The 26,127-nt window shown below is 36.6% G+C and overlaps 2 protein-coding genes across 2 annotated transcripts; one reads left to right on the top strand and one right to left on the bottom strand.

Annotated features, from left to right (window-relative positions):
- Positions 1 to 12,009: 12,009 nt before the first annotated feature.
- LOC135623102 (protein trichome birefringence-like) lies at positions 12,010 to 14,851 on the bottom strand. The gene is made up of 5 exons (XM_065125649.1): positions 13,397 to 14,851; positions 13,124 to 13,316; positions 12,856 to 13,049; positions 12,626 to 12,784; positions 12,010 to 12,539 (listed from the first exon to the last, which is right to left on the bottom strand). The coding sequence occupies exons 1-5, from the start codon at positions 14,671 to 14,673 to the stop codon at positions 12,203 to 12,205; spliced, it is 2,160 nt and encodes a 719-aa protein (XP_064981721.1). The 5' UTR covers positions 14,674 to 14,851; the 3' UTR covers positions 12,010 to 12,202.
- Positions 14,852 to 22,391: 7,540 nt separating this feature from the next.
- On the top strand, positions 22,392 to 25,136 carry LOC135621964 (probable inactive receptor kinase At1g48480). Its single transcript, XM_065123591.1, has 2 exons — positions 22,392 to 23,804; positions 24,332 to 25,136. The coding sequence occupies exons 1-2, from the start codon at positions 22,481 to 22,483 to the stop codon at positions 24,934 to 24,936; spliced, it is 1,929 nt and encodes a 642-aa protein (XP_064979663.1). The 5' UTR covers positions 22,392 to 22,480; the 3' UTR covers positions 24,937 to 25,136.
- The last annotated feature ends 991 nt before the right edge of the window (positions 25,137 to 26,127 follow it).

The following is a 26,127-nucleotide window of genomic DNA, read 5'->3' as shown; positions in this document are numbered from 1 at the left end:
CTGTGATGTCTCCTGTTTTCTTTGCTCCGTCGCGGATTTGGGACAATGCAGATGGTACAGATACAGACCACTGCAGTAAAAACAACACAGTGCATACAAACCAAGTTAATATCTCATGAAGTAAACCTGCACGGTAAGGACAAGTCCTCCAGCTTCCAGTTCCTCTCACTTAACTTCTAGCTGGTACGCTTTGAATAGATCAAATTTGCCTGTGTTTCTTACACTTATACAGAGCTTCCATGGCTTAATTTATACTAGTACTCATCATGCTAAATCAAGGAGCACTGTATACTAGTACTCATAACACACAGGAAGTATAGAACATGACATGGATGAATAAAGATATGAGAAGGGGAGGCAGATCTGCTGGTTTCAGGTGGTGGTAGGTGTCCTTCCTTTATCACCAAGCTCTGAACATAATCTTGGTTTACATGTTTATTGTCGAGTGTATCCAGTGGCGACATTTTTATTGCAGCATGCATGCTTGACAGTGAGACGGTGTTGGTGCCAATCATTGAGTCATGTATAGAATAATGCCGACCACAATGGGCAGCCGATTGAGACATGGTTAGGCAAGAAAAGGATGAAGAAGAAGACGAGGAGCAATGAGATGTGTGTGATGTTATGTATTGATTAAAGAGAAGACATGGACAAAAGAGAAGCGTGCGCAGTGAAGGGTGTGGTGCCTCTCTCGCAGAAGGCAGTGCCATTCCCCTCACGCAAGAGGCAATGATTGGGAACAGGGAAAACGAGAAAGAAGCCATTTCCGAAAGGCCTTTTGACCTTCGAAGGGGCGACCATGATGGACGATGAGTGGGTGGTCGCACCTCATCTCTTTTCCTAGTTGAATCCTACCTAAACTTTTTGCAGCTACTTTTCTTTCTCATGGTGGTGAAATATAATATTTCTGCATATCTGATGATATTGCAAGCATAACATTATAATTATATTATTATATAAATAAATTTAATATTAAAATTTAAAAATAAATAAATAATCTATTAAAATTAGGATATATATACAATATTTAGAATATATTTATTTGAATTGTAGAACGTACTTTGGCTGTCTTGTATATAAAAATTTAGAACATATTTATTTGAATTATAAAATTAAAAATTAAATAATAATCTATTAAAATTAGGATATATTTATGTAAAGAGAAATAGTCTTGTATATACTAGAACAATGAAATAAAGATTAAAGGGAGGCGAGAATAGATCATATATCGTATATACTATTTATTTATAGATAATAGCAAAGCATGTATGATAAGTAATTTAGAGAATCCCTCCCATCAAGGTTATCTCCTAATAAATCCTATCATAAGTAAATTTTATTTCTATTAAGAGATAATTATAATCAGAATCCAATCAAAATTATAATATATTTTATTTAATTAAATAGGATCATATAATCTAATATTCTCTTACTTATCCATTAATTAGTAAAACATAAAAGAATTTAAAATTAAAATAAATAAAATAATTTTTTTATTAAAAAATAATTTTATTTAATTAGATTTTAAAATTTTTGAAAAGTATTTTATATGTGAAAATAAATTTTAAAACAAGCCAATAAATCTAATAAGTATAATAATACTTCATTAATTTCAACTACTAATGCAAATCATAATATATTATGATTGGAATGTGTATCTTTTGCTGACATTTAGAATATCTTTATTTGAATAAAATACACTCGATAGTTCGGTTTGTAGAATGCAAAAACATTTATCTACAAAAGAATTAATTTCGTATTAGGATCACAATAAATGACGAAATAAAGACTAAAATGAGATGAGAATAGATCTCATATCATACATAATCCCTATAAGGTCTTGTCTATTTATAATTGACAATAGAGGGTTTAAGATAAGTGATTATGAGAGTTTCTTCCATTTATGTCATCTCCTGACTACTATCATAAGCCAACTTCCTTTCTATTAATTAATGATTATAATTAAAATCTAATCAGAACTAGAATATATCTTATCAAACTAAATAAAGCCACACAATCTAATATTCTCTTACTTAATCCACTAATTGATAAGATATAAAAGAATTTAAAATTAAAATAAATAAAAAATTATTTGAAAATAATTTTAATTAAATGAATTTTAAAATTTTTGATAAATATTTTACATATGATCATGAATTTTAAAACAAGCTAATACGTCCAACAAGCTAATATCTAAAATAGGAAATGATAAAGAAGTATCAACTTTCTTCTCCTTAATATCAAAATTAAATTTTTGAGAATTTTCACTCATACTAATTGTGTCATTTTTTTAAAAATCTTATATTATCAAATTCTATTATTCGCATACTATAATTAGGATAATTAAATATATATCTCTATGATTTTTTTAGATAACTAATAAAATATCTAAAAATAGTTTTTTAATCTAATTTCTTTTCATGTGGATTGAAGACTCTTATCTTTTTAGGACAACCTTATATATGTAGATACCTCAAAATTGATTTCCTACCGATCTCTAACTTAAATAGATTTAACGGAACAACCTTACTCATCATAACTATAATAAAATTTACCACTATTGTCAAATCTAGTAATTTTAACTTTTTATTTAATTATCTCTCGATTTTATTTATATATAATATTAATAATTTAATACTTTTCATGTATTAAATATAATAGTCATATTTTGATAGATCATTTATAAATGTGATGAGATATCTTTCTATTAAAATATAAAATATGAAGTGATATATATATATCAGTATAAATAATCTTAAGGAGTTCTTTATTTCTTATGATATTTTTCTTTATATGCTTCATTTTTTTCTTTAATATAATTTATACAAATATCAAAATCACTAAAATCTAAATCTTTCAAATATTATTCTTTATTAGTATTTCAATTCTTTCTTTGAAGATATACCTAAAATATCTATGCCAAAAGATGGACAAAATTTTATTATTAAAATTATATTTTAATTTAACATTTGATTATAGGGTTACCAATATCTTTTCAAATTCAAGATTTAAATTAATTATATACAAACCATCATATAAAATTCTAGAATCAACTTTTATTGAATCATAAAATATACTAAGTTTATCATCATAAAAAAATAATATCTTAACTCATCAATTCTAGATAGAAAAATAATTTTTTTTAAAATAGTAATAATATAATATGTCTACAAGATCCATTAGATGACTAGTCTCTAGGTATAGACAATAAGTTCTCACTATTGTCATTTTTGCTTTGAAATGATTTTCTATAACGATATATCTTCTATGTTCTTTTGCTTTCCAGATTGAAAAAAATCTCTTTATATTATTGGTAACATGAGTTGAAGTACTAGAATTAATCTATCAAATATCAGAGAAACCTCTATAATGTTTGATTTGAAACATATAAAAGTTAATTTATACTTTTCTTTTCGAACCAAGTGTTTAATGCAGACATTTTTCATATATTCTTTCTTATCACAAATGAAGTACTTTATTATGAATATTTTATTTTCAGTAATCTGCTTAGCATTTTTAGACTTAATAAATTTGTTTGGTAGATGATACTTTAACCTTATTTTCCTGTTATTGGCTCATTGAATAATAGTCAAAATATTATGAGAACTTTTTTATCTTAACCTTAATTCTTCCCATATATATACTAATTAGCTCATTCAAGTTTTATTTATCTTTATTTATATTGTAGTTAATCTTAAATGGGCTAAATTAAGGAGGAAAGAATTAAGAATGAACTATATGAAGAAAGAAAAACTTATCCACACTTATACATAATGGTTTAAGTTTCACGGTCTTAAAAGTCATATTAATTATATGATCTTGAATCTCTCAAGTGTCCTACATAGTAAGTTTCATTACTATATCAATCAATAACTTGTCAGCACATTTAAACCTATCTTTAATAGCCCTAAAATATTCTTGTGCATTAGTTATAAGCGATAATTAAGTCTTGATGTTATTTACAATTATCATTATTATAAACATTCAACTAAGCTTATTATATCTTTTTTAAATATTTATTTTATTAATTTATTCTATAATACTATTATCGTTCAAGTATGCGAGTTTTTTAATAAGTATCGGTAGGTTAAGAGTACAAGGACACTAAGCATAATAATGTATCAAAGGAAGTACTATTATAAAATATAAAATGACATTAATATTTTGAATTATCAAAACATGATGAACTATTCATCTCGTCCATATTTCACCTTTAAGTGAAACATTCGGTATTCACTCATAATTATATAGAGAAGAATAATATAAAAAATTATAAGGATATCTAAAATAGTATCATTTTACTATATTACATAATTATTCAAAGTAAATTTTAGGATTATCTAAATATTTAAATTGTGAGTCATTATGAATATTATTATTTTAATATTATTTAGGATTAATTTTTAATATAATTTTATAAATAATTTGTTCAAGTCAATTTAGTGATGATAAGGCTAATATAATAATATAAATATAATTTAGAACATCTTATAAATGATACAGTGTGTTTGGTAATTCACACCCATAAGCCTTACATCCTAGACTACTTTGGCAACTACTAATTAGATAAAACTTAGGGGTATAAGTTATAAATAATATTTACTAATTTTTTATTAATCAATTTTATACATAAATAGTTTAATAATAAAATAATAATTATAATAATGATTAAATATTAATCAAAATAAAAGATAACTCACATGATGATTATAATCATGATAAAACATAAATCATACTTTTATTAAAAATAAATATTATTTTATAATTTTAAATATATGTTTGTGAAAAACTAAATAAATATCCAAGAACAATAATTAAAATTTAAGCATCACAATCAAAAAATTTACTAATATGTCATATGAAAAATTCATAATTTATATTTTAATTATATAAAAGGTCCAAATCAATCTTATTTAATTGAACAGTCTAAATTGAGGCACAATGAATTAAGCAGTCCAAAATTAGACGATCCAAATTAGGCCCAACAACCAGTCCAATCAATCCAATCAAATAAAATTAGGGTTGTTCAAGGTCAAAATCTGGATTCGATCAAAATTAGGGCACAAGATTGGTCAAAATCCCTTGTACAACCTTTCAAATAGGTCAAAATCACTTGTACAACCCTTCTTTAATCTTTCTCATCGCACACATGGTTGTGCAACCTCCTTTGCTGTGCATAGTTTCCCATCGGTCTGACTACAGCTACTGCGACCACACGCTCTTCACTGGTGGCCAATCTCCAACATTGTTTGGCAACGCTGCAGTGCTGTCGCCCGTTGCCACACGTTATCGTGCACAACCACCATAGTCACACGACGCAACCTACCAGCCGTCGTTGCCACATAACCTCCATACAACGACGTCCTCTCCGTGGCCAGCTACCCCTCGGTCCAACGATCAATATCCTAGCAATGCAAACTCATACTATCGTTTTAATATAGAATTTATATATGTATGTGCCTTTTAATTTTATTTATGATTTATATAATATGTAGATAGGCTATAGGGTGTTGCATGACATAGGAAAAACTAAATAAGTTAGTGATATTTTTGATAGTTACAGGTGCCCTGCAAACTAATCATATAGTGACATGTCCTCTCCGTTGCCACAATTTATTATTTATTATTATTATTATTATATTTTTTACTTTATATTGGATGATGAATATATTATGATGTTCTTATATTTGAGCAATGAGAATTTGATCAAGATGAGATCATAATAATGAGACTAATTCATTTATAAACACAGATCCTAAATATCTTCGATCATAGGTTACTCGAGAGGGATACCGAGATAACTAGACAAACCAATGTACTTATTATATACCCATTCATATGATGAAGGCAGTTGGTCTTATAGCTACTTTGTAGGGATACTAAGGACATAGTGCATGTGCTCATTAGAGAATGAGTTCACTGAATGATCTGCTTACAGAATGCTGGTTGGTTAATGATACCTTGATATCAAATAATTATTTTATAGTCTTAGTTGTGCGTGTGGTCCTTAGACTTAAGACACCAAAGATGCCCTATATAAGTACTTCGCTTTTTAATACCAGACTTATAGGTTTGAAGGTTCCAGATCTAACATAGTCGGTCATCAAGAGTGGTAGCCAACCTTACAAAGATAATTAAGTGTCAATAGAGGATCATCCACTCTCGGTATCGAATATTCCATGTACTCTCACTCAAGCAAATCCCTAGTCAGGGTCGATTAAATCATGATGAATCTGATAAGCATGAGATTCGGATTGAGAGAGAATGAGTTCTATGGGAGAATCCAATTAGAATGAGACTCGGATAGATTTCATATAGGCCTGATAGCGCCATGCCCGGTATATGATCTCTGGAATATTATATAGATGAGGGACTATAGATACACGGTAACTAAGGGTAGGCAGGTCCAATGGCTTATATCCCCCTATACCATTTGAGGACTATGACGTAGTAGCCTAGTGCTAATCATATATATGCCCTATAAGCCAATCACGTGAGTGATGACAAGTGTGACATTATATATATTCTTTTTGTTTATTATGTTATTTGATATTTTATCATTTTATCTTGTATACTATATATATTGTAATGTTTGTGGATCTGTGCAATTAGAATCAGATCGTGATAAGATAACTATAATGAGACCGATTCATCTTTAAACATAGATACTAAATAATCTCGGTCATAGGTCACTCAAGAGGGACATCGAGATAACTCGATAGACTAGTGTGTTGTAACCTCGTCCATATGTTGGAGGCGGTTGGTCTCATAGCTAGTCATGTGGGGACACTAGGGATACTACGCAGGTGCTCATTGGAGAATCAGTTCACTAATTAATTCGCTTACAGAATGTTGGATGGTTAATGATGCATCGTTATCAAACAATGATTACCCCACTGGTGTATCTAGTCCTTAGACTTGAGACACCAACGATATCCTATATGAGTACCCCACTCTTTGATATCAGACTTATAGAGCTGGATGTTCCAGATCTAGCACAATTGGTCATTGAGAGTGGCAGCCAATCTTACAAGGGTTATTGAGTGTCGATAAAGAATCATCCGCTCTCAGTGTCATAAGACAAATATCCCATATGTTCTTGCTCGGACAAATCTTTGGTCAAGGTTATTCAAATTGAGAGAGAAAGAGTTCTCTTGTAAAATTCGATTAGAGCGAGACTCGAGTAGAAATTATATGAGTTTGACAACACCATACCCAATATACGATCTTTGAGATATTAGATGGATGAGCGACTATAGATATACTATAACTGAGGATATATAGGTCAAAAGGATTGGATTCCCTTGTATCGTTTAAGGACTATGACATAGTTGTAGGGAAATCTAGGGATGACATCATATATGCAGCGGAAGAACAGTAGAGTTGCGACGACGCTCCTCAAATCTCTAGTCCTAATATCGAGCTGGCCGTGAGTCATACCTGTTAGAACTTTTTCTGGCTTAGTGAATTATTATCTCTATAATAATTCACTCGACTCATCGATTGCAGACGTACTAAGCCACTATGTCATAGTCTCCAAACGATACAAAGGAATCTAATCCATTATATATGACTGTCCTTAGTTACCATATACATATAGTCCATCATCCATCTAATATCCCTGAGACCGTATATCAAGCATGGTGCTATCATACCCATATTGTTTCTACACGAGTCTTGCTCTAATTGGGTTCTCCTAGAGAACTCTTTTTCTCTCAATCCAAATGACCCTGGCTAGGGATTTATTTGAGTAAGAATACATTAGATATTCCTCTCATGACACCGAGAGTGGATGATCCTATATCGACACTGAATATTCTCGTAAGGTTGGCTACCGCTCTCGATGACCAACTGTGCTAGATTTAGAACTTCCAATCCAAATGACCCTGGCTAGGGATTTATTTGATTTAGAGAACTCTTTCTCTCTCAATCCAAATGACCCTGGCTAGGGATTTATTTGAGTAAGAATACATTAGATATTCCTCTCATGACACCGAGAGTGGATGATCCTATATCGACACTGAATATTCTCATAAGGTTGGCTACCGCTCTCGATGACCAATTGTGCTAGATTTAGAACTTCCAAACCTATAAGTCTGGCATCAAAGAGTGGAGTACTCATACAAGACATCCTTAGTGTCTAAAGTCTAAAGACTAGGTACACCACTAGGTAATGGAATCGCTGTCTGATAATTAGGTATCATTAACCATCCAGTATTTCATAAGCGAATCAATCAGTTTATCCAATGATCACCTGCATTGTATCCCTAGTGTCCCCACATGAGCAACTATAAGACCAATCGCCTCTATCATATGTATGAGTATACAGTACACCAATCTATCTGATTATCTCGATGTCCCTCTCAAGTAACCTATGACCAGGATTATTTAGGATCTATGTTTAAAGACGAATCAGTCTTATTATCGTGATCTCATCATGATTTGATTATCATTACACAGATCCATGGATATCACAATATATTCATGCAACATATAATATAAAATGATAATATATTAAAATATAATAAATAAAAAGAGTGTATATCATGTTACACGTGTCATCACTCACATGATCGGCTTGTAGGGCACCTATGACTAGTAATCTCCCACTTGATCTAAAGCCAATCACTTATGTGTCTGATCCCCATCAAACTCCTCTAATGCTCAAAGACAATATAACATAATGACTTTGTTAGTAGATTTGCGATATTATCTTCGGATGAAACTCTTTCCACTACTACATCTCATCGGGTCACGATCTCTCTAATTAGATGAAACCTCCTCAGAATGTGCTTAGACTTCGGATAAGACTTGGGTTCCTTCACTTAAATAATCGCCCCGTTGTTATCGCAATATAAGGAAATCAACTCCTTGCTGCCTAACACAACTCCTAGATCTATGATGAGCTTCTTCAGCTAAACTCTCTCCTTTACTGTCTCTACCATAGTAATGTACTTCGCGTTTGTGGTTAAGTCAGCAGTAGTATCTTGCTTGAAGCTCTTCCAGCATACTGCTCCTCCATTCGAGATATACATATACTCCGAATTCGACTTACTATCATCGACATTGAATTGGAAACTCGAGTCCGTGTAGCCTTCATCCTTAAGGCTACTACCTACATATACCAATAAAGGATCCTTAGTCCTTACAAGTACTTAAGGATACACTTTGCTGCTTTCTAATGCTCCAAGCTTGGATCTGCTTGATACCTGCTCGTGACACTCAGAGCATGCGCTATATCAGACCTGATATATAACATGGTATACATAATAGACTCTATCGCTAAGGTATAAGGTATCATATCTATGTTCGCCCTTTCTTTAGAAGTCTTTGGAGACATACTCCTAGAAAGCGATATCCCATGTCTCATCGGTATAAGACATCTTTTCGATTTTCCATGCCAAACCTTTTGATAATGGTGTCTATGTACCTGGATTGGGACAAGCCAAGCATCCTCTTGGATCTATCTCTATAGATCTGAATCCCCAAGATATAAGATGATTCCTTTAAGTCCTTCATGGAGAAGTGTTTAGATAACCAAGATTTTACTGTGGATAACATTTATACATCATTCCCAATGATTAGGATGTCATCCACATATAACACCAAGAAGGTGATAGCACTCCCACTTACCTTCCTATACACACAAGACTCATCTTCGTTCTTAACGAAGTTATAAGATCCGATCGCCTCATTAAATCTTATATTCCAACTTTGAGAAGCTTGCTTCAGTCGATAAATGGACCTAAGTAACTTATACATCTTATTTGGATAGTCCTTGGATACGAATCTCTTAGGCTGTATTATATACACCTCCTCCTCGAGGTTGCTATTAAGGAACGTTGTTTTCACATCCATCTGTCAGATCTTATAATCATAGTGTGCTACAATAGTCAATAGAATTCGGATGAATTTTAGCATAGCTACAGGTGAGAAGGTTTCGTCATAGTCAGCACATTATCTTTGATGATACCCTTTAGCCACTAGTCTTGCTTGAAGATTCACTTGCAATCGATGGGTACAATACCCTCGGGTCCATCAACTAGGTTTCAAACCTTATTGGAGTACATGAAATCTATCTAAAAATTTATGACTTCTTGTCACTTCCCGGAGTCTATACTCATAATAGCCTCCTCATAAGTCTAAGGATCAATATTCTCAATATCCTCTTCTCTAATATGTCTCACATGTCTTTCAAGAGAATGAGATACTCTACCGGACCTACATAAAATCGGAACTTATGTGCTAGGTACCTGAACTGACTTAGGCTGTGGAGTGATGCTTGAGCTAGATTCTCCAACCTCGCTCAACTCTATCACACTCTCATTGTCTCTGTCAAGAATGTGTTCTTTCTCAAGGAACTCCGCTTTCTTGGCTACAAAGACATTTTGGTTATCGAGATGATAGAAATAATACCCACAAGTTTCCTTGGGGTATCCCACAAACTTGCACCGCTCCATCCTCGATTCTAACTTATCGATATTGTATTTTTTAAGAACAAATATACTATAGATACACGGTAACTAAGGACAAATAGATCTAAAGATGATAAAGCTACTGTGCTCTTGTGCTACCACACGTAGCGCCATTGCTACATGTGCAGTCACTATAGATGGCAAGGCTGATAATTAAGGTGGGTTGTCGCCCTCCATAGTGTTGTCATTCCTCTATCGTTGCCCGTCGTAGCCACTATCCATCGTAGGGCCTACAACCATCGCCCTCAATAAGGCTGCCACACTTTCACTACATCACCGCGAATAGCCGCCACACAATAGCAACTCTTAACAAGGCCGATAACTACAGTAGACTATCGCCGTATACTACACCATCTCAAACAATAGGCCATTGACGGTAAAACAATGTTTTTTCGTTCACAACTTCTCTGTATATATAAGGAATCTTATATTACCGACAAGTAAGCAAAAAGATAGAAGTGCAGACTTGATTGAGTTGCATCAAAACAAACAGATTATATGAGGTAAGCTTCATATGATTAGAATAGTAACACCTTTTATAATGATAAGAACAAATCACATACAAAATAGATTTAATATTTTTACTATCTAAGTTATTTTTTATTTTGAAATATTTAACTCTAATACCAATTGTAAATATAAAATCATAATCATACTATTATTCAAAATAAATTTAATGTTAGAATCTCAAATCAAATATCAATAGATCAAGATTAGGATATGTACCTTACGATATTATTCAAAATATCTTTATTTGAATCGTAAATGCACTTTATAATTCAATCCATAGAATGCAATAACAAAAAAAAAAAAAAAAACTAGACTCGCTTTCTTTTCTTTTCTTTCATACGACCACTATAAATGATAAAATAAAATTTGAAAGGAGAAAAATAGATCATGTATCGTAGTCACTAGAAGATCCTATTTGTTTATAAACGAGAACAGAAGATAGTAAACAAAGTAAAACATTTGTTCTTTTTCGAAGAAAAGATGGTAAAATAATTTGTGTTTCAAGAGTGCCAGCAACCTAAATGGTCTCATCATCATAAAAGGAAGTGAAAAGAGAAGAGTCAAATAAAACACCACTTTTGTCATGGATATGCAATTCTTTTTCTCAAAATCAACACAGGATGGACCCTGAAGCAGCCAACAAGTAGACATAAACATCGGGAAGAACTCACTAAATAAGAACTAGACATAAACATCGCCTATATATTTATAGGCGAGAGTAAAAAAAACCAAAGATAAATGATTAAGAGAAACCCTTCTATCACAATCAAACTGAGAAGAATAAGCTCAACAAAAGGTAAAATAATTTTTTTTTGAAAGAAAAGATGGTAAAATAATTTGTGTTCCATTTCAAGATTGCCAGCAACCTGAATGGCCACATCATCATAAAAGGGAGTGAGAAGAGAAGTGTCAAATAAAACACCACTTTTGTCATGGACATGCAATTCTTTTTCTAAAAATCAACGCAGGATGGACAGTGTACAAATCTAAAGCAGCCAACAAAAGAATTGTGTAGACATGAACATGGGGAAAAACTCACTAATACGTTTTCCCTCTCTTGTTGCATAAACTAATTATATCTAACACTTCTTCTCCAGAAACATGTATTTAATGCTCCGTAAGTAAATCTTCATTTTGATCACTCAAGTTTACTTATTACCTCATAGGAAATTAACATACAACTCCACTGTATTATTCTCATGCTTGTTCAATTTTTGTTACAGCAGCTGATGCTGTTTGACGATTAGCTGCGCGTATAGTAGCTCATTCCAAGAATCAGGCACCCCAGGCAAGCACCAATGACTGCAATCCTGATATCTCTCAGGCGATCTCCTCTCCTCCTCCGTCAAATTCTGCTTACGGTATATGGAAGGGTGGGCATCCTTCCTGTAGTCAGTCATTGTCGTAATATTTAGATAACCAACAGGGGTTTTCATTCCCTTAATTACTGATTCCAGAACAGTCATCTTCCATGGATAGGATGAAAGATATTTCTCATTCTTGATGGGTTCCGTCTCCTTGTCGCATTGCCCACCAGAATTCCATCGGCCACCGCTAAACAATTAAACAGACTCAAATTTTAGCTACCGAAGCATTTGATGCTAAACCCTGTAACCGAGGCAATGAGGTTCATGAAGTACCTGAAATGGGTGACAGAATAGCCTCTGAAGAAAACTAGGGAATTCTTGGAGTTTACATTGGCATCCACCCATTTGGCCCAAGTGTTGAGAGCTTTGTGAAATGCATTGACGACATTCAAGTCACTGTAAATATGGTTGCCTTCTTGATAGTAGTCTTTCCTGTTTGGAAATATCGTATCAGGAAACCATGCAAATAATACAAGGTTTGATTGTGAGACACTCTTGGTTACCCTTTTGAGGTCTTCTCATGTGTCCACCAGTGCCCTGTGTTAAAGACAAGAACATCTGCATCCTTGTACTTGGCCGATGATCTCTCAATTATGTCAAGCCTAAGTGTCTCCTTTTTGTTTCCATTGCTTCCGGGCGTCTCCCATTCCTGAACAAGGAACGGAGAGCGGAAGAACTCCACGGAACAATTGAAGTCCTAAACAGATAATATTTCAATCACTGAGAAGATCATGAAAGCAACAGGAAAATAGACTAGGAACGGAGAAGAACCTCAAACACAAAAGAATAAGAGCCCTCTGTTCTGAATTCATGCCTGCCAGAGGCCTCAAAGACCTTCCTTTGATCCTCAATAGAGTTTCTCAGAATACAAACTAAAGACTCCCACATGTTTCTATTCAGTGAGTCACCAACAAACACCAGCCGTTTTCCTCTCAATCTCTCCAACATATCAGTTGCATTCAATCTAACACAGATATGAGCAAAACATTCAAGTCAGTTGACACACAGGAATCAAGCACATCAAAAATTTCTAATATTTCTCACCTTGGAATGCTGCAGCCATTAGGCAGCCAGCGGAGCTTCTGGTAAGCCCGATCAGGCCTGCCATTGTGATAACAATCAAAAGGTTCATCGATGTGAGGGCAGGACCCCTCAGGATAGAGTGGGTACGAATCATCTTTCACCCACCTTCCTTGAAAAATATCACAACCTTTCATAGCATTGATCCAATCCACCTGTTTCCTTCCATCACCACCAGAAGTTGGTACTGACGAACCATTTATTTTCACGAGCGAATCTGATAAACCTGAAGCCCCTTCCTTATCCTTCTTTGGAGTAGCTCCGGTACTCTTTGTAACTGAGGGAAGCGCACTGCTGGATTGGTTATTTGCTGCAGCTCCATTTTTAGGAGCATTAGTACCTGATTCCTTACCATTTGGGGGGACTGGATTTGCTTTCGAAGCAACCCCTTTTCCCGTCTGATTCTTCACTGGTAAATGCCCATTTTTCAAAGAGCCTACTCCAGTTGCAGTCTCATTATTCTTTAGAGGAGCTCCAGTTACTGTCAGGTTTTTCGCTGCCAAGATTGCATCTTTCTTAGAACCGTCTTCGACCTTAGTCTGATTCTTCGATGGCGAATCTCCAGATTTTGGAGGACCAACTCCGGATGTAGTCTGATTCTTCGTCGTCAAGGTTGTGGCTTTCGCAGAACCAACTCCATCCTTTCCTTGATCACTGGTCGAAATCGCGTTTCCTCCCTCTATCGTTTGGTTCTTCATGGAATCTCCACCTCCCTGCAACCCGCTTCCACTGGCCGTGCGATTTTTCTCCGCAACACCACTTTTCGGCAACCCAATTTCACTTGCCGTCTGGTTCTTCGCCGCCAATCCCCCACCTTTCTTCACCCCCACGCCCTCGACCGTCTTGTTACTCCCGGAAACTCCACCTGCTGCACTCGTCGCATTACCCCCCAAGATCCCGCCTTTCTGGGCCCCACCGCCGTCGGCCGGCATATTATCCGGCGAAGGCGCCGTATTTTCCAGCGACGGCGGAGGAGAAGAAATGGGGAAGATGTAGGAGACAAGGGAGGATATTTGAGATCTGTAGGGAGCGGTGGAGACGTTGGCCGAAGTGAAGAGGCTGTTGAACCAAGGCGAGGTCTTTTCCGGTGGGCAGAAAGCTAAGTAAGCACTGAAGGCCACAAAGGCGAAGGCGGATCCGTATAGGAAGACCTTGGTCCTCCGAGTCCTGAAAGGACAGAAGAGGGCCTTCAAATCTGAGACAACGGCCGAACTCTGCGGAGGCTTTGCGGCTTCCTTCATGCCGCAGAACAAGAGAGCGAGGGAAGACGGAAAAAATTGGAAGAAGAACGTAGTTCTCGGTGGCTTTTAGCCTCTCCAGCTTCAGGCAACGCCGAGGAGAAGTGGGAAGATAGACGGCAGGGGCGAGTCTAGAACTCTCCGCTGCCTCACAGAGTGTGAGAGTGCGGTGGGTCTGCAGAGTGTAGTCTTGCGATGATTTAAGAACTGCAACCGCGTTCCGAGACTGGCATTCGTATTCCCGTAATATTACTGTTCTGCCACACTGTTTCTCTTCTCATTGTCGGGATTGGATGCAGTCTCCGTTCCGATTTGGATCGAACTCTTTTGATCAATAGAAACGAGACAAATATTCAAAGATTTTGTTATCTTATTATTAAGTGAATAAAAGCAACTCTTCCTGCCTTCTCTTTTTAACTACATATACATATATTTTAATATATTTGTAATTATTTTTATGAATCTATTTTGATTTTTTTTTATAGTATCAAATCTCTTGACACGGGTCCGATGGCAATTGGACAGCCTCCTATCAAATCTCCGTAAGATTGTCAATCTAGGAGAACAATCTAAAGTCATAGATGTTGGAGTAATCAATTGCGAGAATGGCAAATGATATCATGTTGAGGTTCTCGACAGCAGTGGGACAGCAATTGCCGCGTGGGCCCCCTGCAATTTCACTTACCCCCAAAAGCCAGAGAGAGAGAGAGAGAGAGAGTGATGAGTGAAAGCACAGCCTCCTCCTTATGATATGGGTAGGCTTCAAGAGGACGTCGGCTGTCTTCTTGGAGTGAGTCATGAAGGGGACGATGAAATATAGTGGAGGAAGAGATGGAACGCATTGACATCGTGGTGTGTGAGAATAAATGGGCTGTGGGGGTGGGGTGGTACTACATGTTCTATCCGTACAGGTGTGTGTATCCCTCGTGAAGCCAAATGTACTAATGTTGTTTCTTTTGATTTGTGCTCTTGTAAGTGTGCACTCACATTTCAGTGGTTCGAGTCGATGTTGCCGAGATCTCGTTTTGTGTTTACGTCTGAAAGACTATATTAGAGCGCATATGATAAAACTTTTAAGTTAGAATCTTATTACGAGGATTCCATCAGAAGTTGTATGAAAGTTTAATTATGAATTGGAGGCGATTTTTTAATCGATTGAATGAGATTGAAGTATCGATCAAAATGAAGATAATGTGTCGATTTGTTAATGATGATGTATCGGTCAAAATATGGATGATATATTTTTTAAATGATGATGATAAGAATTTATATCTCATAATCTCACGTCAAAAAGACTGAAGGGTTTGACGTGGGATGATAATAATTCACACTGACAAACGAGATAAAATTGGAAAATGGAATGATAATTAAACCGCTATATTCAAACAGTAAGAAAACATTGGTCGGCAAGAACAAATGGGCACCGCCACCTCTCTCTCTCTCTCTCTCTCTGTCGTGGTGATGTAATTAGCACTAAATGGTAGTGATGGGGGAATGACATTCTTTCACGCGTGGGGTAATTTTTCTTAGAGCGGATGGGGAAAGGCATGGCATCGGAGGGTGGTCGCATGTCGAGTTGAAGTGGGACGATTAATGACCGGTTGACGAGGAGGGAATGGAGGTCGTTGACATTTGGGTCTTGCACACAATCGACATTAATGATGAGCACGAATTGATCCATTCGTACATGTGAATTGACAGGATCCATTGTTCGAATGACGTGGCACCCTTAAGTTTGAAGATAAAACAAATTTATGTAGGCATATATACTAACACCAACATGCCAGATTTAACAATAATAATAACATTAAATAAATTCTTCAAAAATATCTTATTTTTTTATTTTTTAATAGAACTCTTCGTTTTATTTTATTCTTGCATAGTATCTTTTAAAAAAAATATTATCCTTAACATCTATTTCATTGTATATCGTTGTCTTCGTTTTTCATTATCATCTTTTATCTTCGTCTCTTTGGTTTCATCATGAAACACCTCTTAACGGCTTCAGCTCTATTCTTCATCTCTTGCTCCTAATGTCTTATTTGTGCTTATGCCCTCAAGAAGAAAAAAAAAAAAAATTAAGATGAATACTATTGAATGAAGATAGTAGGGTGAAGACAATGATAATGGCAACGAGAAACTTTGTGGGATTTATAAGAACAACAATGAGATCTCTACAAGCAAGATAGAGATGATAAGAATATTAATAAGGAGCTTTGATAGACCTACAAGGATAAAGGAAGAAGGCGAGATGGAGGCAATAAGAATGATAGTAAACCCTTCACGAGTGGGGTGGAAGTGGCGAAGGGTCTCATGAAGCTTGCGAGGATTTTTATGACAATAAGAAGAGACGGAGGTGATGAGCATCAAAGTTAAGGTGAAAGATATACTCTTATCTTTCAAAAAATAAAAAGGTGCTCTATTGAAAAAAAATAAAAATTAAGATTTTTTTATGTCATAAAATTTTAGCAAACCTCACATATGTATTTTCTCATACAATGAAAGTTTTTTTATAAATAATAAATGATTAAGGTAAATATCTAACGAGATTATGTACATATGTTCGTATCATATGTCAATTTCATATAAAATTATAATTATTCAATTTTAAAATTTTTTTAATCATATTCTTCTTTTTATTAAATATCTAAAATAATTTTTTTATAAAAAAAAACATAATTACAATTTTTTTTTCTAAAATTGTAATTAAACTTTCGATAATAAAAAAATGAAAATTTATTTTTTTGAAGTGGCGCTTAGCATCTTATTATGGGGCATCAAGTCGTGGGGCCCGTCGCCCTTTGAACAGGGGCAGGACAATCACGTGCGACGCTACCGTGGTTTCATTTCGTACATATGTTGCCCAATTAAATTCTTATAATTTTAAGATGTTGGATTATATATACATATCATGTTTTGATTCGAATCAAACGGAATCAGGTCAATCGTTCTAATGATTTCAAACCGAATAACAAATAAAATGCAGTGAGCCCATTTTGAATCGGTAAAAAAAAAAAAAACTTAAATACATTCATAAATGATGAATTTATATTTTTAATAATATAATAAATGGTTAATTATAGGGATACTTTTGAAAAATAAAAATAAAAATAAAAGGATTAAAATAGTTGATCTAGTTTGAAATCAAAATCATAATGGGAATCATTAAGGTAAAATTGGAACCATTGGTTTTGAATTGGAATCAAAACGGACTAAAATCTATTCGATTTCTATTGTAAATTTAGTAGCACCGAAAATTATTCTTATTTTGAAATCGGGATTAGGGTTAAGAAAGAGAGACTAACAAGCAAAACTACAGACACCTTTTCCTTCCGAGTCTAATCACTCTGAGATGGTTTGGGTGTCTTCCTCCCGCTTAAGATTGCCATCATTGTGGTGATTTTTTGCTTGGTTGAGTAAATTACACCGATGGTGATGCTGACTTTAGAGGCAACTGTTTGCTCAAGCCAAAGTCAACCACATTATCAAGCCTCAGTAGACAATAGCAAATGGTCAGACTCCCCTTTACATTTTCATGGTTCACCAACCACAAAACTTGCCATATGAGAGAGGGGAATGAGGCAATGATTCATAAGTATTAGGATATTATATAAATATTAATTGAACATAGGATGAGAGAGAGAGAGAGATCGATATGATATTTAAATTTATGATTTCGTCTCATCCATTCTTTTCTTGAAAAATGAGAAAACTAAGTTTAACTAAAAATAACTAAAACAATATAATCTTGCACATAAGAGCAAAGTGTTGGGAAAAACATGTTAAAACAGTATAATTCTTTTCCTATCAAAATAAGTTTCTCATCAAAATACCAACTTGATATCAAAATATAAATATAAACCATAACAGCATAAACAATAGAGCAATAAATCAATCAGTGAGACCAAATTTTTAACATAGAAAACTCAATACGGAAAAAACCACATGATCATACTCCACCTCAAACTTTCACTATCAATAGCAATGATAACATATTTACAATAAATCTTCTTTAGAATAATTAGAGGATCATAATAACATCAAGAATATAGATCTTGTCTCAAGAATAACATATCATCGTCATATAGGATGAATCTCATGAATAACATATCATCGTCATATAGGATGGATCTCATTAAAAGGATAATTTTAGGTCTCACAAAGTGGGTATAGCAAGAAAGTACCTCAGAGAGGGTAAACTACAGATCGACACCATTAGGATTGTAGAACTTGCTACAAGGATTCTCCATATAAAATTTGGGTTAAAACTAACAATGTTTAGCCATTGATCATCAAATAAAAAACTCAAAAAACTATATTTTCTCTCTCCTTCGTCTCTCTCTGTTCCTTTCTCCCTCCGTGCGCCGCTGCTGCTAGCTGCGTGTATTCTTTGCGCCAATTATTCTTTGCACCAATTACCCTCGCGTCTTCTCTTTTTCCTTTTAATAATTGATTTGGGCTCAAAAGGCCCAATTGTACAAACCCACATATGGGTTGGACTCAACAATTCTTTCCCTCCAACTCATAAGGTGGGCTGTACCAAGTCCGCTCTACGCCTACATGCTTCAAGCTTCTCCTTAGGCAAATGCTTTATCAACATATCTAATTCATTCTCATTAGTATGCACCTTTTCCAACTATAATTCTTTCAACTCAAGTATATCACGAATCCAGTGATATCTCACATCAATATACTTGGATCTAGAATGATATGTTGAATTCTTAGAGAGGTGAATGACGCTATGACTGTCACAGTAAATAGTATATCCTTCATGTTTCAAGCCTAATTCCTATAGAAACATTTTCATCCATAAAACTTCCTTGCAGGCTTCAGTAATTGCTATGTATTCTGCTTCTGTGGTTGATAGAGTAATACAATTCTATAACTTAGATTGCTAACAGACTGCTCCCCCTGCAAATATCATCAAGAACCCCGAAGTGGACTTCCTAAAATCAATATCATCTGCCATATTTGCATCTATGTACCCTTCTAACATAGGTTCATCACTGCCAAAACATAAACATAACATGAAAGTACCTCTTAGATATCTTAATATCCATTTCACTGCTACCCAATGTTCCTTACTAGGATTAGAGATAAATTGACTGACAACTCCAACTACATGAGCTATATCTGACCTAGTACAAACTATAGCATACATCAAACTGCCTATTGCAAATGAGAAAGGCACTCTGGATATTTTTTCTTTTTCTTTCTCACTTGTAGGACATTGTTTTGAGCTAAGCTTAAAATAACCTGCAAGTAGAGAATAAACTACTTTGTCTTTACTCGTGTTGAATCTTTTAAGAACATTTTTAATGTAAGTCTCCTGAGATAGCCAAATATTCATTTTCTTCCTATCATCCTATCACAAAGAATCTTCATGCCAAGTATTTGTTTTACCGATCCCAAGTCTTTTATGGCAAAAGACTTACTTAGCTCTCTTTTAAGTTTTTCAATTTTACCAGTATTATGGCCAACAATCAGCATATCATCAACATATAGTAGGAAAATAATAAAATCATCATTTGAAAATTTTTTCATAAATACGCAATGATCATATGTGGTTCTATTATACCCTTAGCTTATCATAAATGAATCAAACTTCTTGTACCATTATCTAAGTACTTGTTTAAGTTCATATAACTTTTTCAACTTACATACCGGATTTTTTTTTCCCTTGACTTTGAAACATTCTGATTGCTCCATGTAATTTTTTTCTTTTAAGTCACCATAAAAAAATATTATTTTCACATTAAGTTGCTCAACTTCTAAATTTAAGCGGGCAGCCAAATCAAGAACAACTCAGATATAGAACAATTTTATGACAGGTGAAAATATTTCTTTAAAGTTAATACATTTCTTCTGATCGAATCCTTTCACAACTAGTCGTGCCTTATATCTTTGTTGTGAGCTATTATTTTCAGACTTCAATTTGCAAACTCATTTATTCTTGAGAGCTTTATTCTCTTTAGGCAACTTTACTAAGTCATAGGTGTGGTTCTCAAATAAGGATCTCATCTCTTCTTGCACTCATGTAGAATAGTTTCTTAGTAAGTTTCTGGCTTTCCCATGTCAGTAAGCATAAAATACTCATATGAAGGATATCTGGTAGATGGTTGTCGCTCTCTAGTAAATCTTCTCAACGTTTGGTCACTAATTATCAAGTAAAAAACTCAAAAAACTATATTTTCTCTCTCCTCCGTCTCTTTGTTCCTTTCTCTCTTCGTGCATCGCCACCGCTCGTGTGTGCTCTTTGCATCGGTTGTCCTCACGTCTTCTTTTTTTTTTCTTTCAATAATTGATTTAGGATCAAAAGGTTCAATTGTCCAAGCCCACATATCGGCTGAACTCAACACTAAAAAAATCTAATTGAATAGAAGGATCCCAAAAGTTTTGCAACTCGATTATTTTTAATAAAAATATATGAGAAATTTAGAATCTTAAAAATTTCTTTAAAAGATGAATAATATTTCTAATAAGATCTATAACCCTCTAAGGAGTTTTTATACACAACTTAATTTATCTCAACATAGAGTCTCTCTCTTATTTTGTATTTGTTATCCCTTAATTATTATTTTTTGCACAAAATAGGTACTCGTAACAAACTTAAACAAATATAGTACAATCAATTTTAAATCAACTTATATGAAGACATACCCATTTAATACTTTTGATAGATCCGTATCAGTGCGTTCATCGCTCACCTCTGACAAGGACTTGATACGCATGCCTAAAGGGTTACCATCTTCAACTGTAAGGAAGAGGGAGTAGCGGATGGCAACACGGATCAAGGAGCTCTCCATCTTCTATTGTGATGAAAGAGAATATATGGCTCCAACCTTGTTAAGGAAGTGGCATTGCACAAAGATGATGGGAAAGGGTGGATGACGGAGGAAGAGGGGGATGAAGAGGAGGAGAAGAGAAAAAAAGAGGAGGGAGAGGAGGCAATAGTTATTAACGGTAGATGACAAATGATATTTTTATCAAATTAATAAAAATTAAGCATCTTCAGACTAAAATTAATGTGAGATATTATTTGATAAAAACCCAATAGGAAAGATTTTTTACTTCAAATTTCTATAGTTATGTTATGATCACAAGTTCTAGAAAGATTAAACCATAAGGAAAGTATTCAATATATATATATATATATGTATATATATATATATATATATATATACACACGGACGGTCATGATCGGCTTCGCAGGTCTCACTGTGTACCGCGCCTCCGTTTCTTTTCTGACCCCATTTGCCTTTTTCTGATGGCATAACGGCCTTTTTGAATGGAGAAATGTGGGCCCCAAACACCGAATCCGATCAGACGGTGGACGAGCCGCGGGCAATGGATACGGCAGAAACGAGCGGAAAAGGGCATTCCCCGGGGCCCCGACCCACGTCTTCCAAAGCCGTCGACGTGGGAGACACGTCCCCACGCGGCCCTACTCCACCGACACCAATTCGCTGACGACGCGTCACGCGGAGATGGAGAAGCTTCCGAGACTTTTTCTTGAAATCGACGGTCGGATCTTGCTTAATATGGGTCCACATTGCCTTAACGGCTCCCAAACAATTAATTCAAATGAATTCCTTAGTTTCTGATGCACTGACGCCAATAGAAGATAAATTAACTTCCTTTTTAATTTTTCTTTTTCCAAAATGTTATTTAGATAAATAACATTCCAATTCTCAACTCGTTCGCGCTTTCCAAAAACAAAATCGAACACTTGAAAGAGGAAGAAGACTCCCGCTCTCTCTCTCTCTCACTCTCTGGCCCGAACAAGCTTCTGTTGACTTGTTACCTAAGAATGGCGTTCGGTCAGCGGACGACGGGCTCATCGCTCTTCCTCCTCTTCGTATTCTTCTCGTTTTTCGGCGGCGGGGCACCCGACGATCTCGCCTCCGACCGCACCGCCCTCCTCGCCTTCCGCGCAGCCGTCGTCGGCGTCGCGCGGCGCTGGAACTCCACCAAGTCCTCCCCTTGCTCGTGGTCAGGGGTGACCTGCGCCACTGGCCGCGTGACCAAGCTCCGCCTCCCCGGATCCTACCTAGTCGGCCGAATACCGCCGGGAACCCTTGGCAAACTCACTGCCCTCCGCGTGCTCAGCCTCCGCTACAATCTCCTTTACGGCACCATACCGCATGACTTCGCCGCCCTCACCAGCCTCCGCCACCTGTGTCTACAGCACAACCGCCTCTCTGGCGAGATCCCGACCGTCGTGTTCGCACTCCGCCATCTCGTCCGCCTCAACCTTGCTAATAACTCCCTCTCCGGCGCCATACCACCAGCGTTCAACGACCTCACCGGCCTCTCCACGTTGCTCCTCGAAGGCAACCGGCTCTCCGGTGCTCTCCCCGACCTCCACCTCCCCGGTCTCTGGCACTTCAATGTCTCCTTCAACCAGCTCAACGGTTCCATACCTGCGGGCCTCCGCAGCCTGCAAGCGAGCTCCTTTATTGGCAACACTCTTTGCGGAGGGCCCCTTCCCGCTTGCCCTGGCGAATTCCCACCGGCGCCGTCTCCATTGAACCCAAGAGGTGCCGGGGGAGGGAGCAAGAAACTCTCCGCCGGCGCCATCGCCGGGATAGCGATCGGCTCCGCCGCGGGCCTCTTGGTCCTCCTCCTCCTCCTGGTCCTATGTTGCCGGAAGAAGGAAAGAGGCGAAGCTGAGCCAAAGGCGGCGCGGAAGATGGAACCGGAGTCTGAGATGGCGCTGAGGAGCAATCGGGAGGTAGCTGATAACGCATCAGGGCCTCGCCCGACGCGGCCTCCGCCTCCAGCGGCGGCGATGGCCGGAACGTCGAGCGGAAGCGGCCGGAAGCTGGTTTTCGTCGGGAAGCTTCAGAGGATATACGACCTGGAGGACCTGCTGCGGGCGTCGGCGGAGGTGCTCGGGAAGGGGACGACCGGGACAACGTACAAGGCGATGCTGGAGATGGGGATGGTAGTGGTAGTGAAGCGCCTGCGGGACGTCAACCTCCCCGAAAAGGGGTTCCATGAAAGGATGGAAGCCATCGGCGCCACGGACCATCCGAACTTGGTGGTTCTGCAGGCTTACTACTACAGTAAGGATGAGAAACTTTTGGTGTACGAGTTTGCGCCCAACGGAAGCCTCTCTTCCGTCCTTCATGGTGAGCTCTCTTTTTTGAAGATTTCGTGACTTCGGATTGATAGCTGTTGCGTGTGTCACTTTCATCTTCTTCGGATTTCACGATCTTGTGCTATTTTCTCTTGTCAGCAATTAGGGTTTCGGATTTCATTGCCTTTTCCTCGAGTTTTTCGTGATATTGCAATGGAAAATGTTCAAGTTCTTGGTGACTTGGTCTGTATTTTTGATTGTAGATATCCTTGTTAGCAGTTCATATGTCTCACGCATTTCTTCAAACAAGTTGAAATCTCAACAGAGCTTAATTTTTCTTATTATTGACTTTTTGATGTTGCAATCTGTGATTCTTAAGATGTTGATGATATTTAAATAAGGCTTCATGTTGTATAAAATCTCTCAACAGAGCTCAAGTTTGATTATTATTGGTCTTTTGATATTGCAATCTATGATTCTTAGATGTTGATGACATTTAAATAGGGCTTCATTCATGTGGAATTACTGGTAAGCATTCTACTAGATGTTTGTATGCTCTTAATTGAACTCCATTGGCAGGAAACACCCTTCTCGATTGGGAGACGAGATTGGAGATTGCTCTTGGAGCAGCTCAGGGCATCGAGTATATCCACTTGAAGGGCGCTGGTGTCTCTCACGGCAACATTAAGTCATCCAACGTTATTCTCTCAAGATCAAACAAAGCTTGTGTCGCTGACTTTGGCTTAAGCAGTTTAGGCTCTATTCCGATGCCCAATCAACGTGCAGCTGGCTATCGCGCACCTGAAGTCACCGACGTCCGAAAGGTCTCTCAGAAGGCAGATGTTTACAGCTTCGGCGTGCTCCTCATGGAGCTACTGACAGGAAAATCACCGGCACAGACGCTCAACGATGAGGACACTATCGACCTCCCCAGGTGGGTCCAGTCAGTCGTCAGGGAAGCATGGAACTCGGAGGTTTTTGATCTTGAATTGTCAAGGCACCAGAATGTCGAGGAGGAAATGGTGCAGCTGTTGCAGTTGGCCATTGATTGTGCTGTACAGTACCCAGAAAGTCGACCGTCGATGTCCGAGGTAGTGGCCCAGATCGAACAGATCCGCAGCAGTTTCAGCGTGAGGCAGCAGCAGCAAGGCGGCACCATATCTAGTGGTGTTAGGTTTTCATGAAGGGTTACATATGCTCATTTGCACTTGGTCCTATTATCTCACGGATATCTTCTTCCATGGATGAACCAACGTTTGGATGTTTGTGTGTTTATTATGGGAGCAAGTTGATGGTTCTTTTGTTCCATTTCTTTTAAGTTGAGCTGCTGTATGTTGGTTTTTAACTCTACAACTCATGTTACTATTTTCATTTATTACTTGTGGAGGCTTGTTTGGTGCTGAGGATGACTAACTTTAAAAGACCAATGATGTACTTTTACATTGAAGGAAGATGTTATGGTGGGGTTGGTGACTGCTTCTCATTGATGTAATTGCATTCCACTCTTCATTACTTCAATCAACAAATGTAATTGCCTTGTAAACCTCTTATAATTCTGTTAAGGTTGTTTTATTCAGAGGTGGAAGGACTAGTTCCAGTTTGTCATGTTCAATATGCTAATGCAGAAGCCAGGGCTTCATTATTGGTCATTAAGAATGACCAAATCTAAATTTCTGGCTCCAGTTGTGTAATCTGTGTCTGCTTCTTGGTGGTGTCTAAAATGAATGGGGATTTTGACCTTTCATCATGTGATTCTTCTTAGTCATGAAATCTGAGGTGTTTCAGACTTGCCTCATGTTATATATCCTATTGCCTTTGCATATGCTTCCATGTAGACACAGTAGAAGATTAGACTTCTTAAGTAGACACTATTGATCTGCCAAGTCTTCTCAGGTGATTGAGATTATGTCACAAGTTATTTCTAGTGTTCTTATCAACAAAAAAAATTAGGAGAAATTAATTACATGCTGTCCAACTGTCTTTAAGCTCATTATTATTACCTTGTTATTACTGTGCCTACCTCTGCCGGTGATAGCTGGATATTTATCATCAAATTGTAATTAATTGGATAAACAACTTACCAAAAAAAAATTAATTGGATAAGCCATCAGCAGCATTTCCAATTATTAAACCAACCATGGAAAGAGGATTAGGGTGGTAAACTTTTGTCCAACCTTCCCTTAAGAATTTGATTGGGGCAAAAGCATTTGACTCACTTTAAATCCATATCAACTTCAAGTTTAAGCATCGAGACTACAATGTTTTAGATGGTTGGTCACATGTTTGACTCAAATTAATTTGATTCTAGGAATTTGATTTATCTTTATGTGTTAAATTCGGTTAAAATTTAGATCAAATTGAAAAGAAAATCATTT

The sequence above is a fragment of the Musa acuminata genome, chromosome BXJ2-9 (assembly GCF_036884655.1).
Source record: "Musa acuminata AAA Group cultivar baxijiao chromosome BXJ2-9, Cavendish_Baxijiao_AAA, whole genome shotgun sequence".
NCBI lineage: Eukaryota > Viridiplantae > Streptophyta > Magnoliopsida > Zingiberales > Musaceae > Musa > Musa acuminata.
This window is presented reverse-complemented; position numbering and strand designations above follow the sequence as displayed.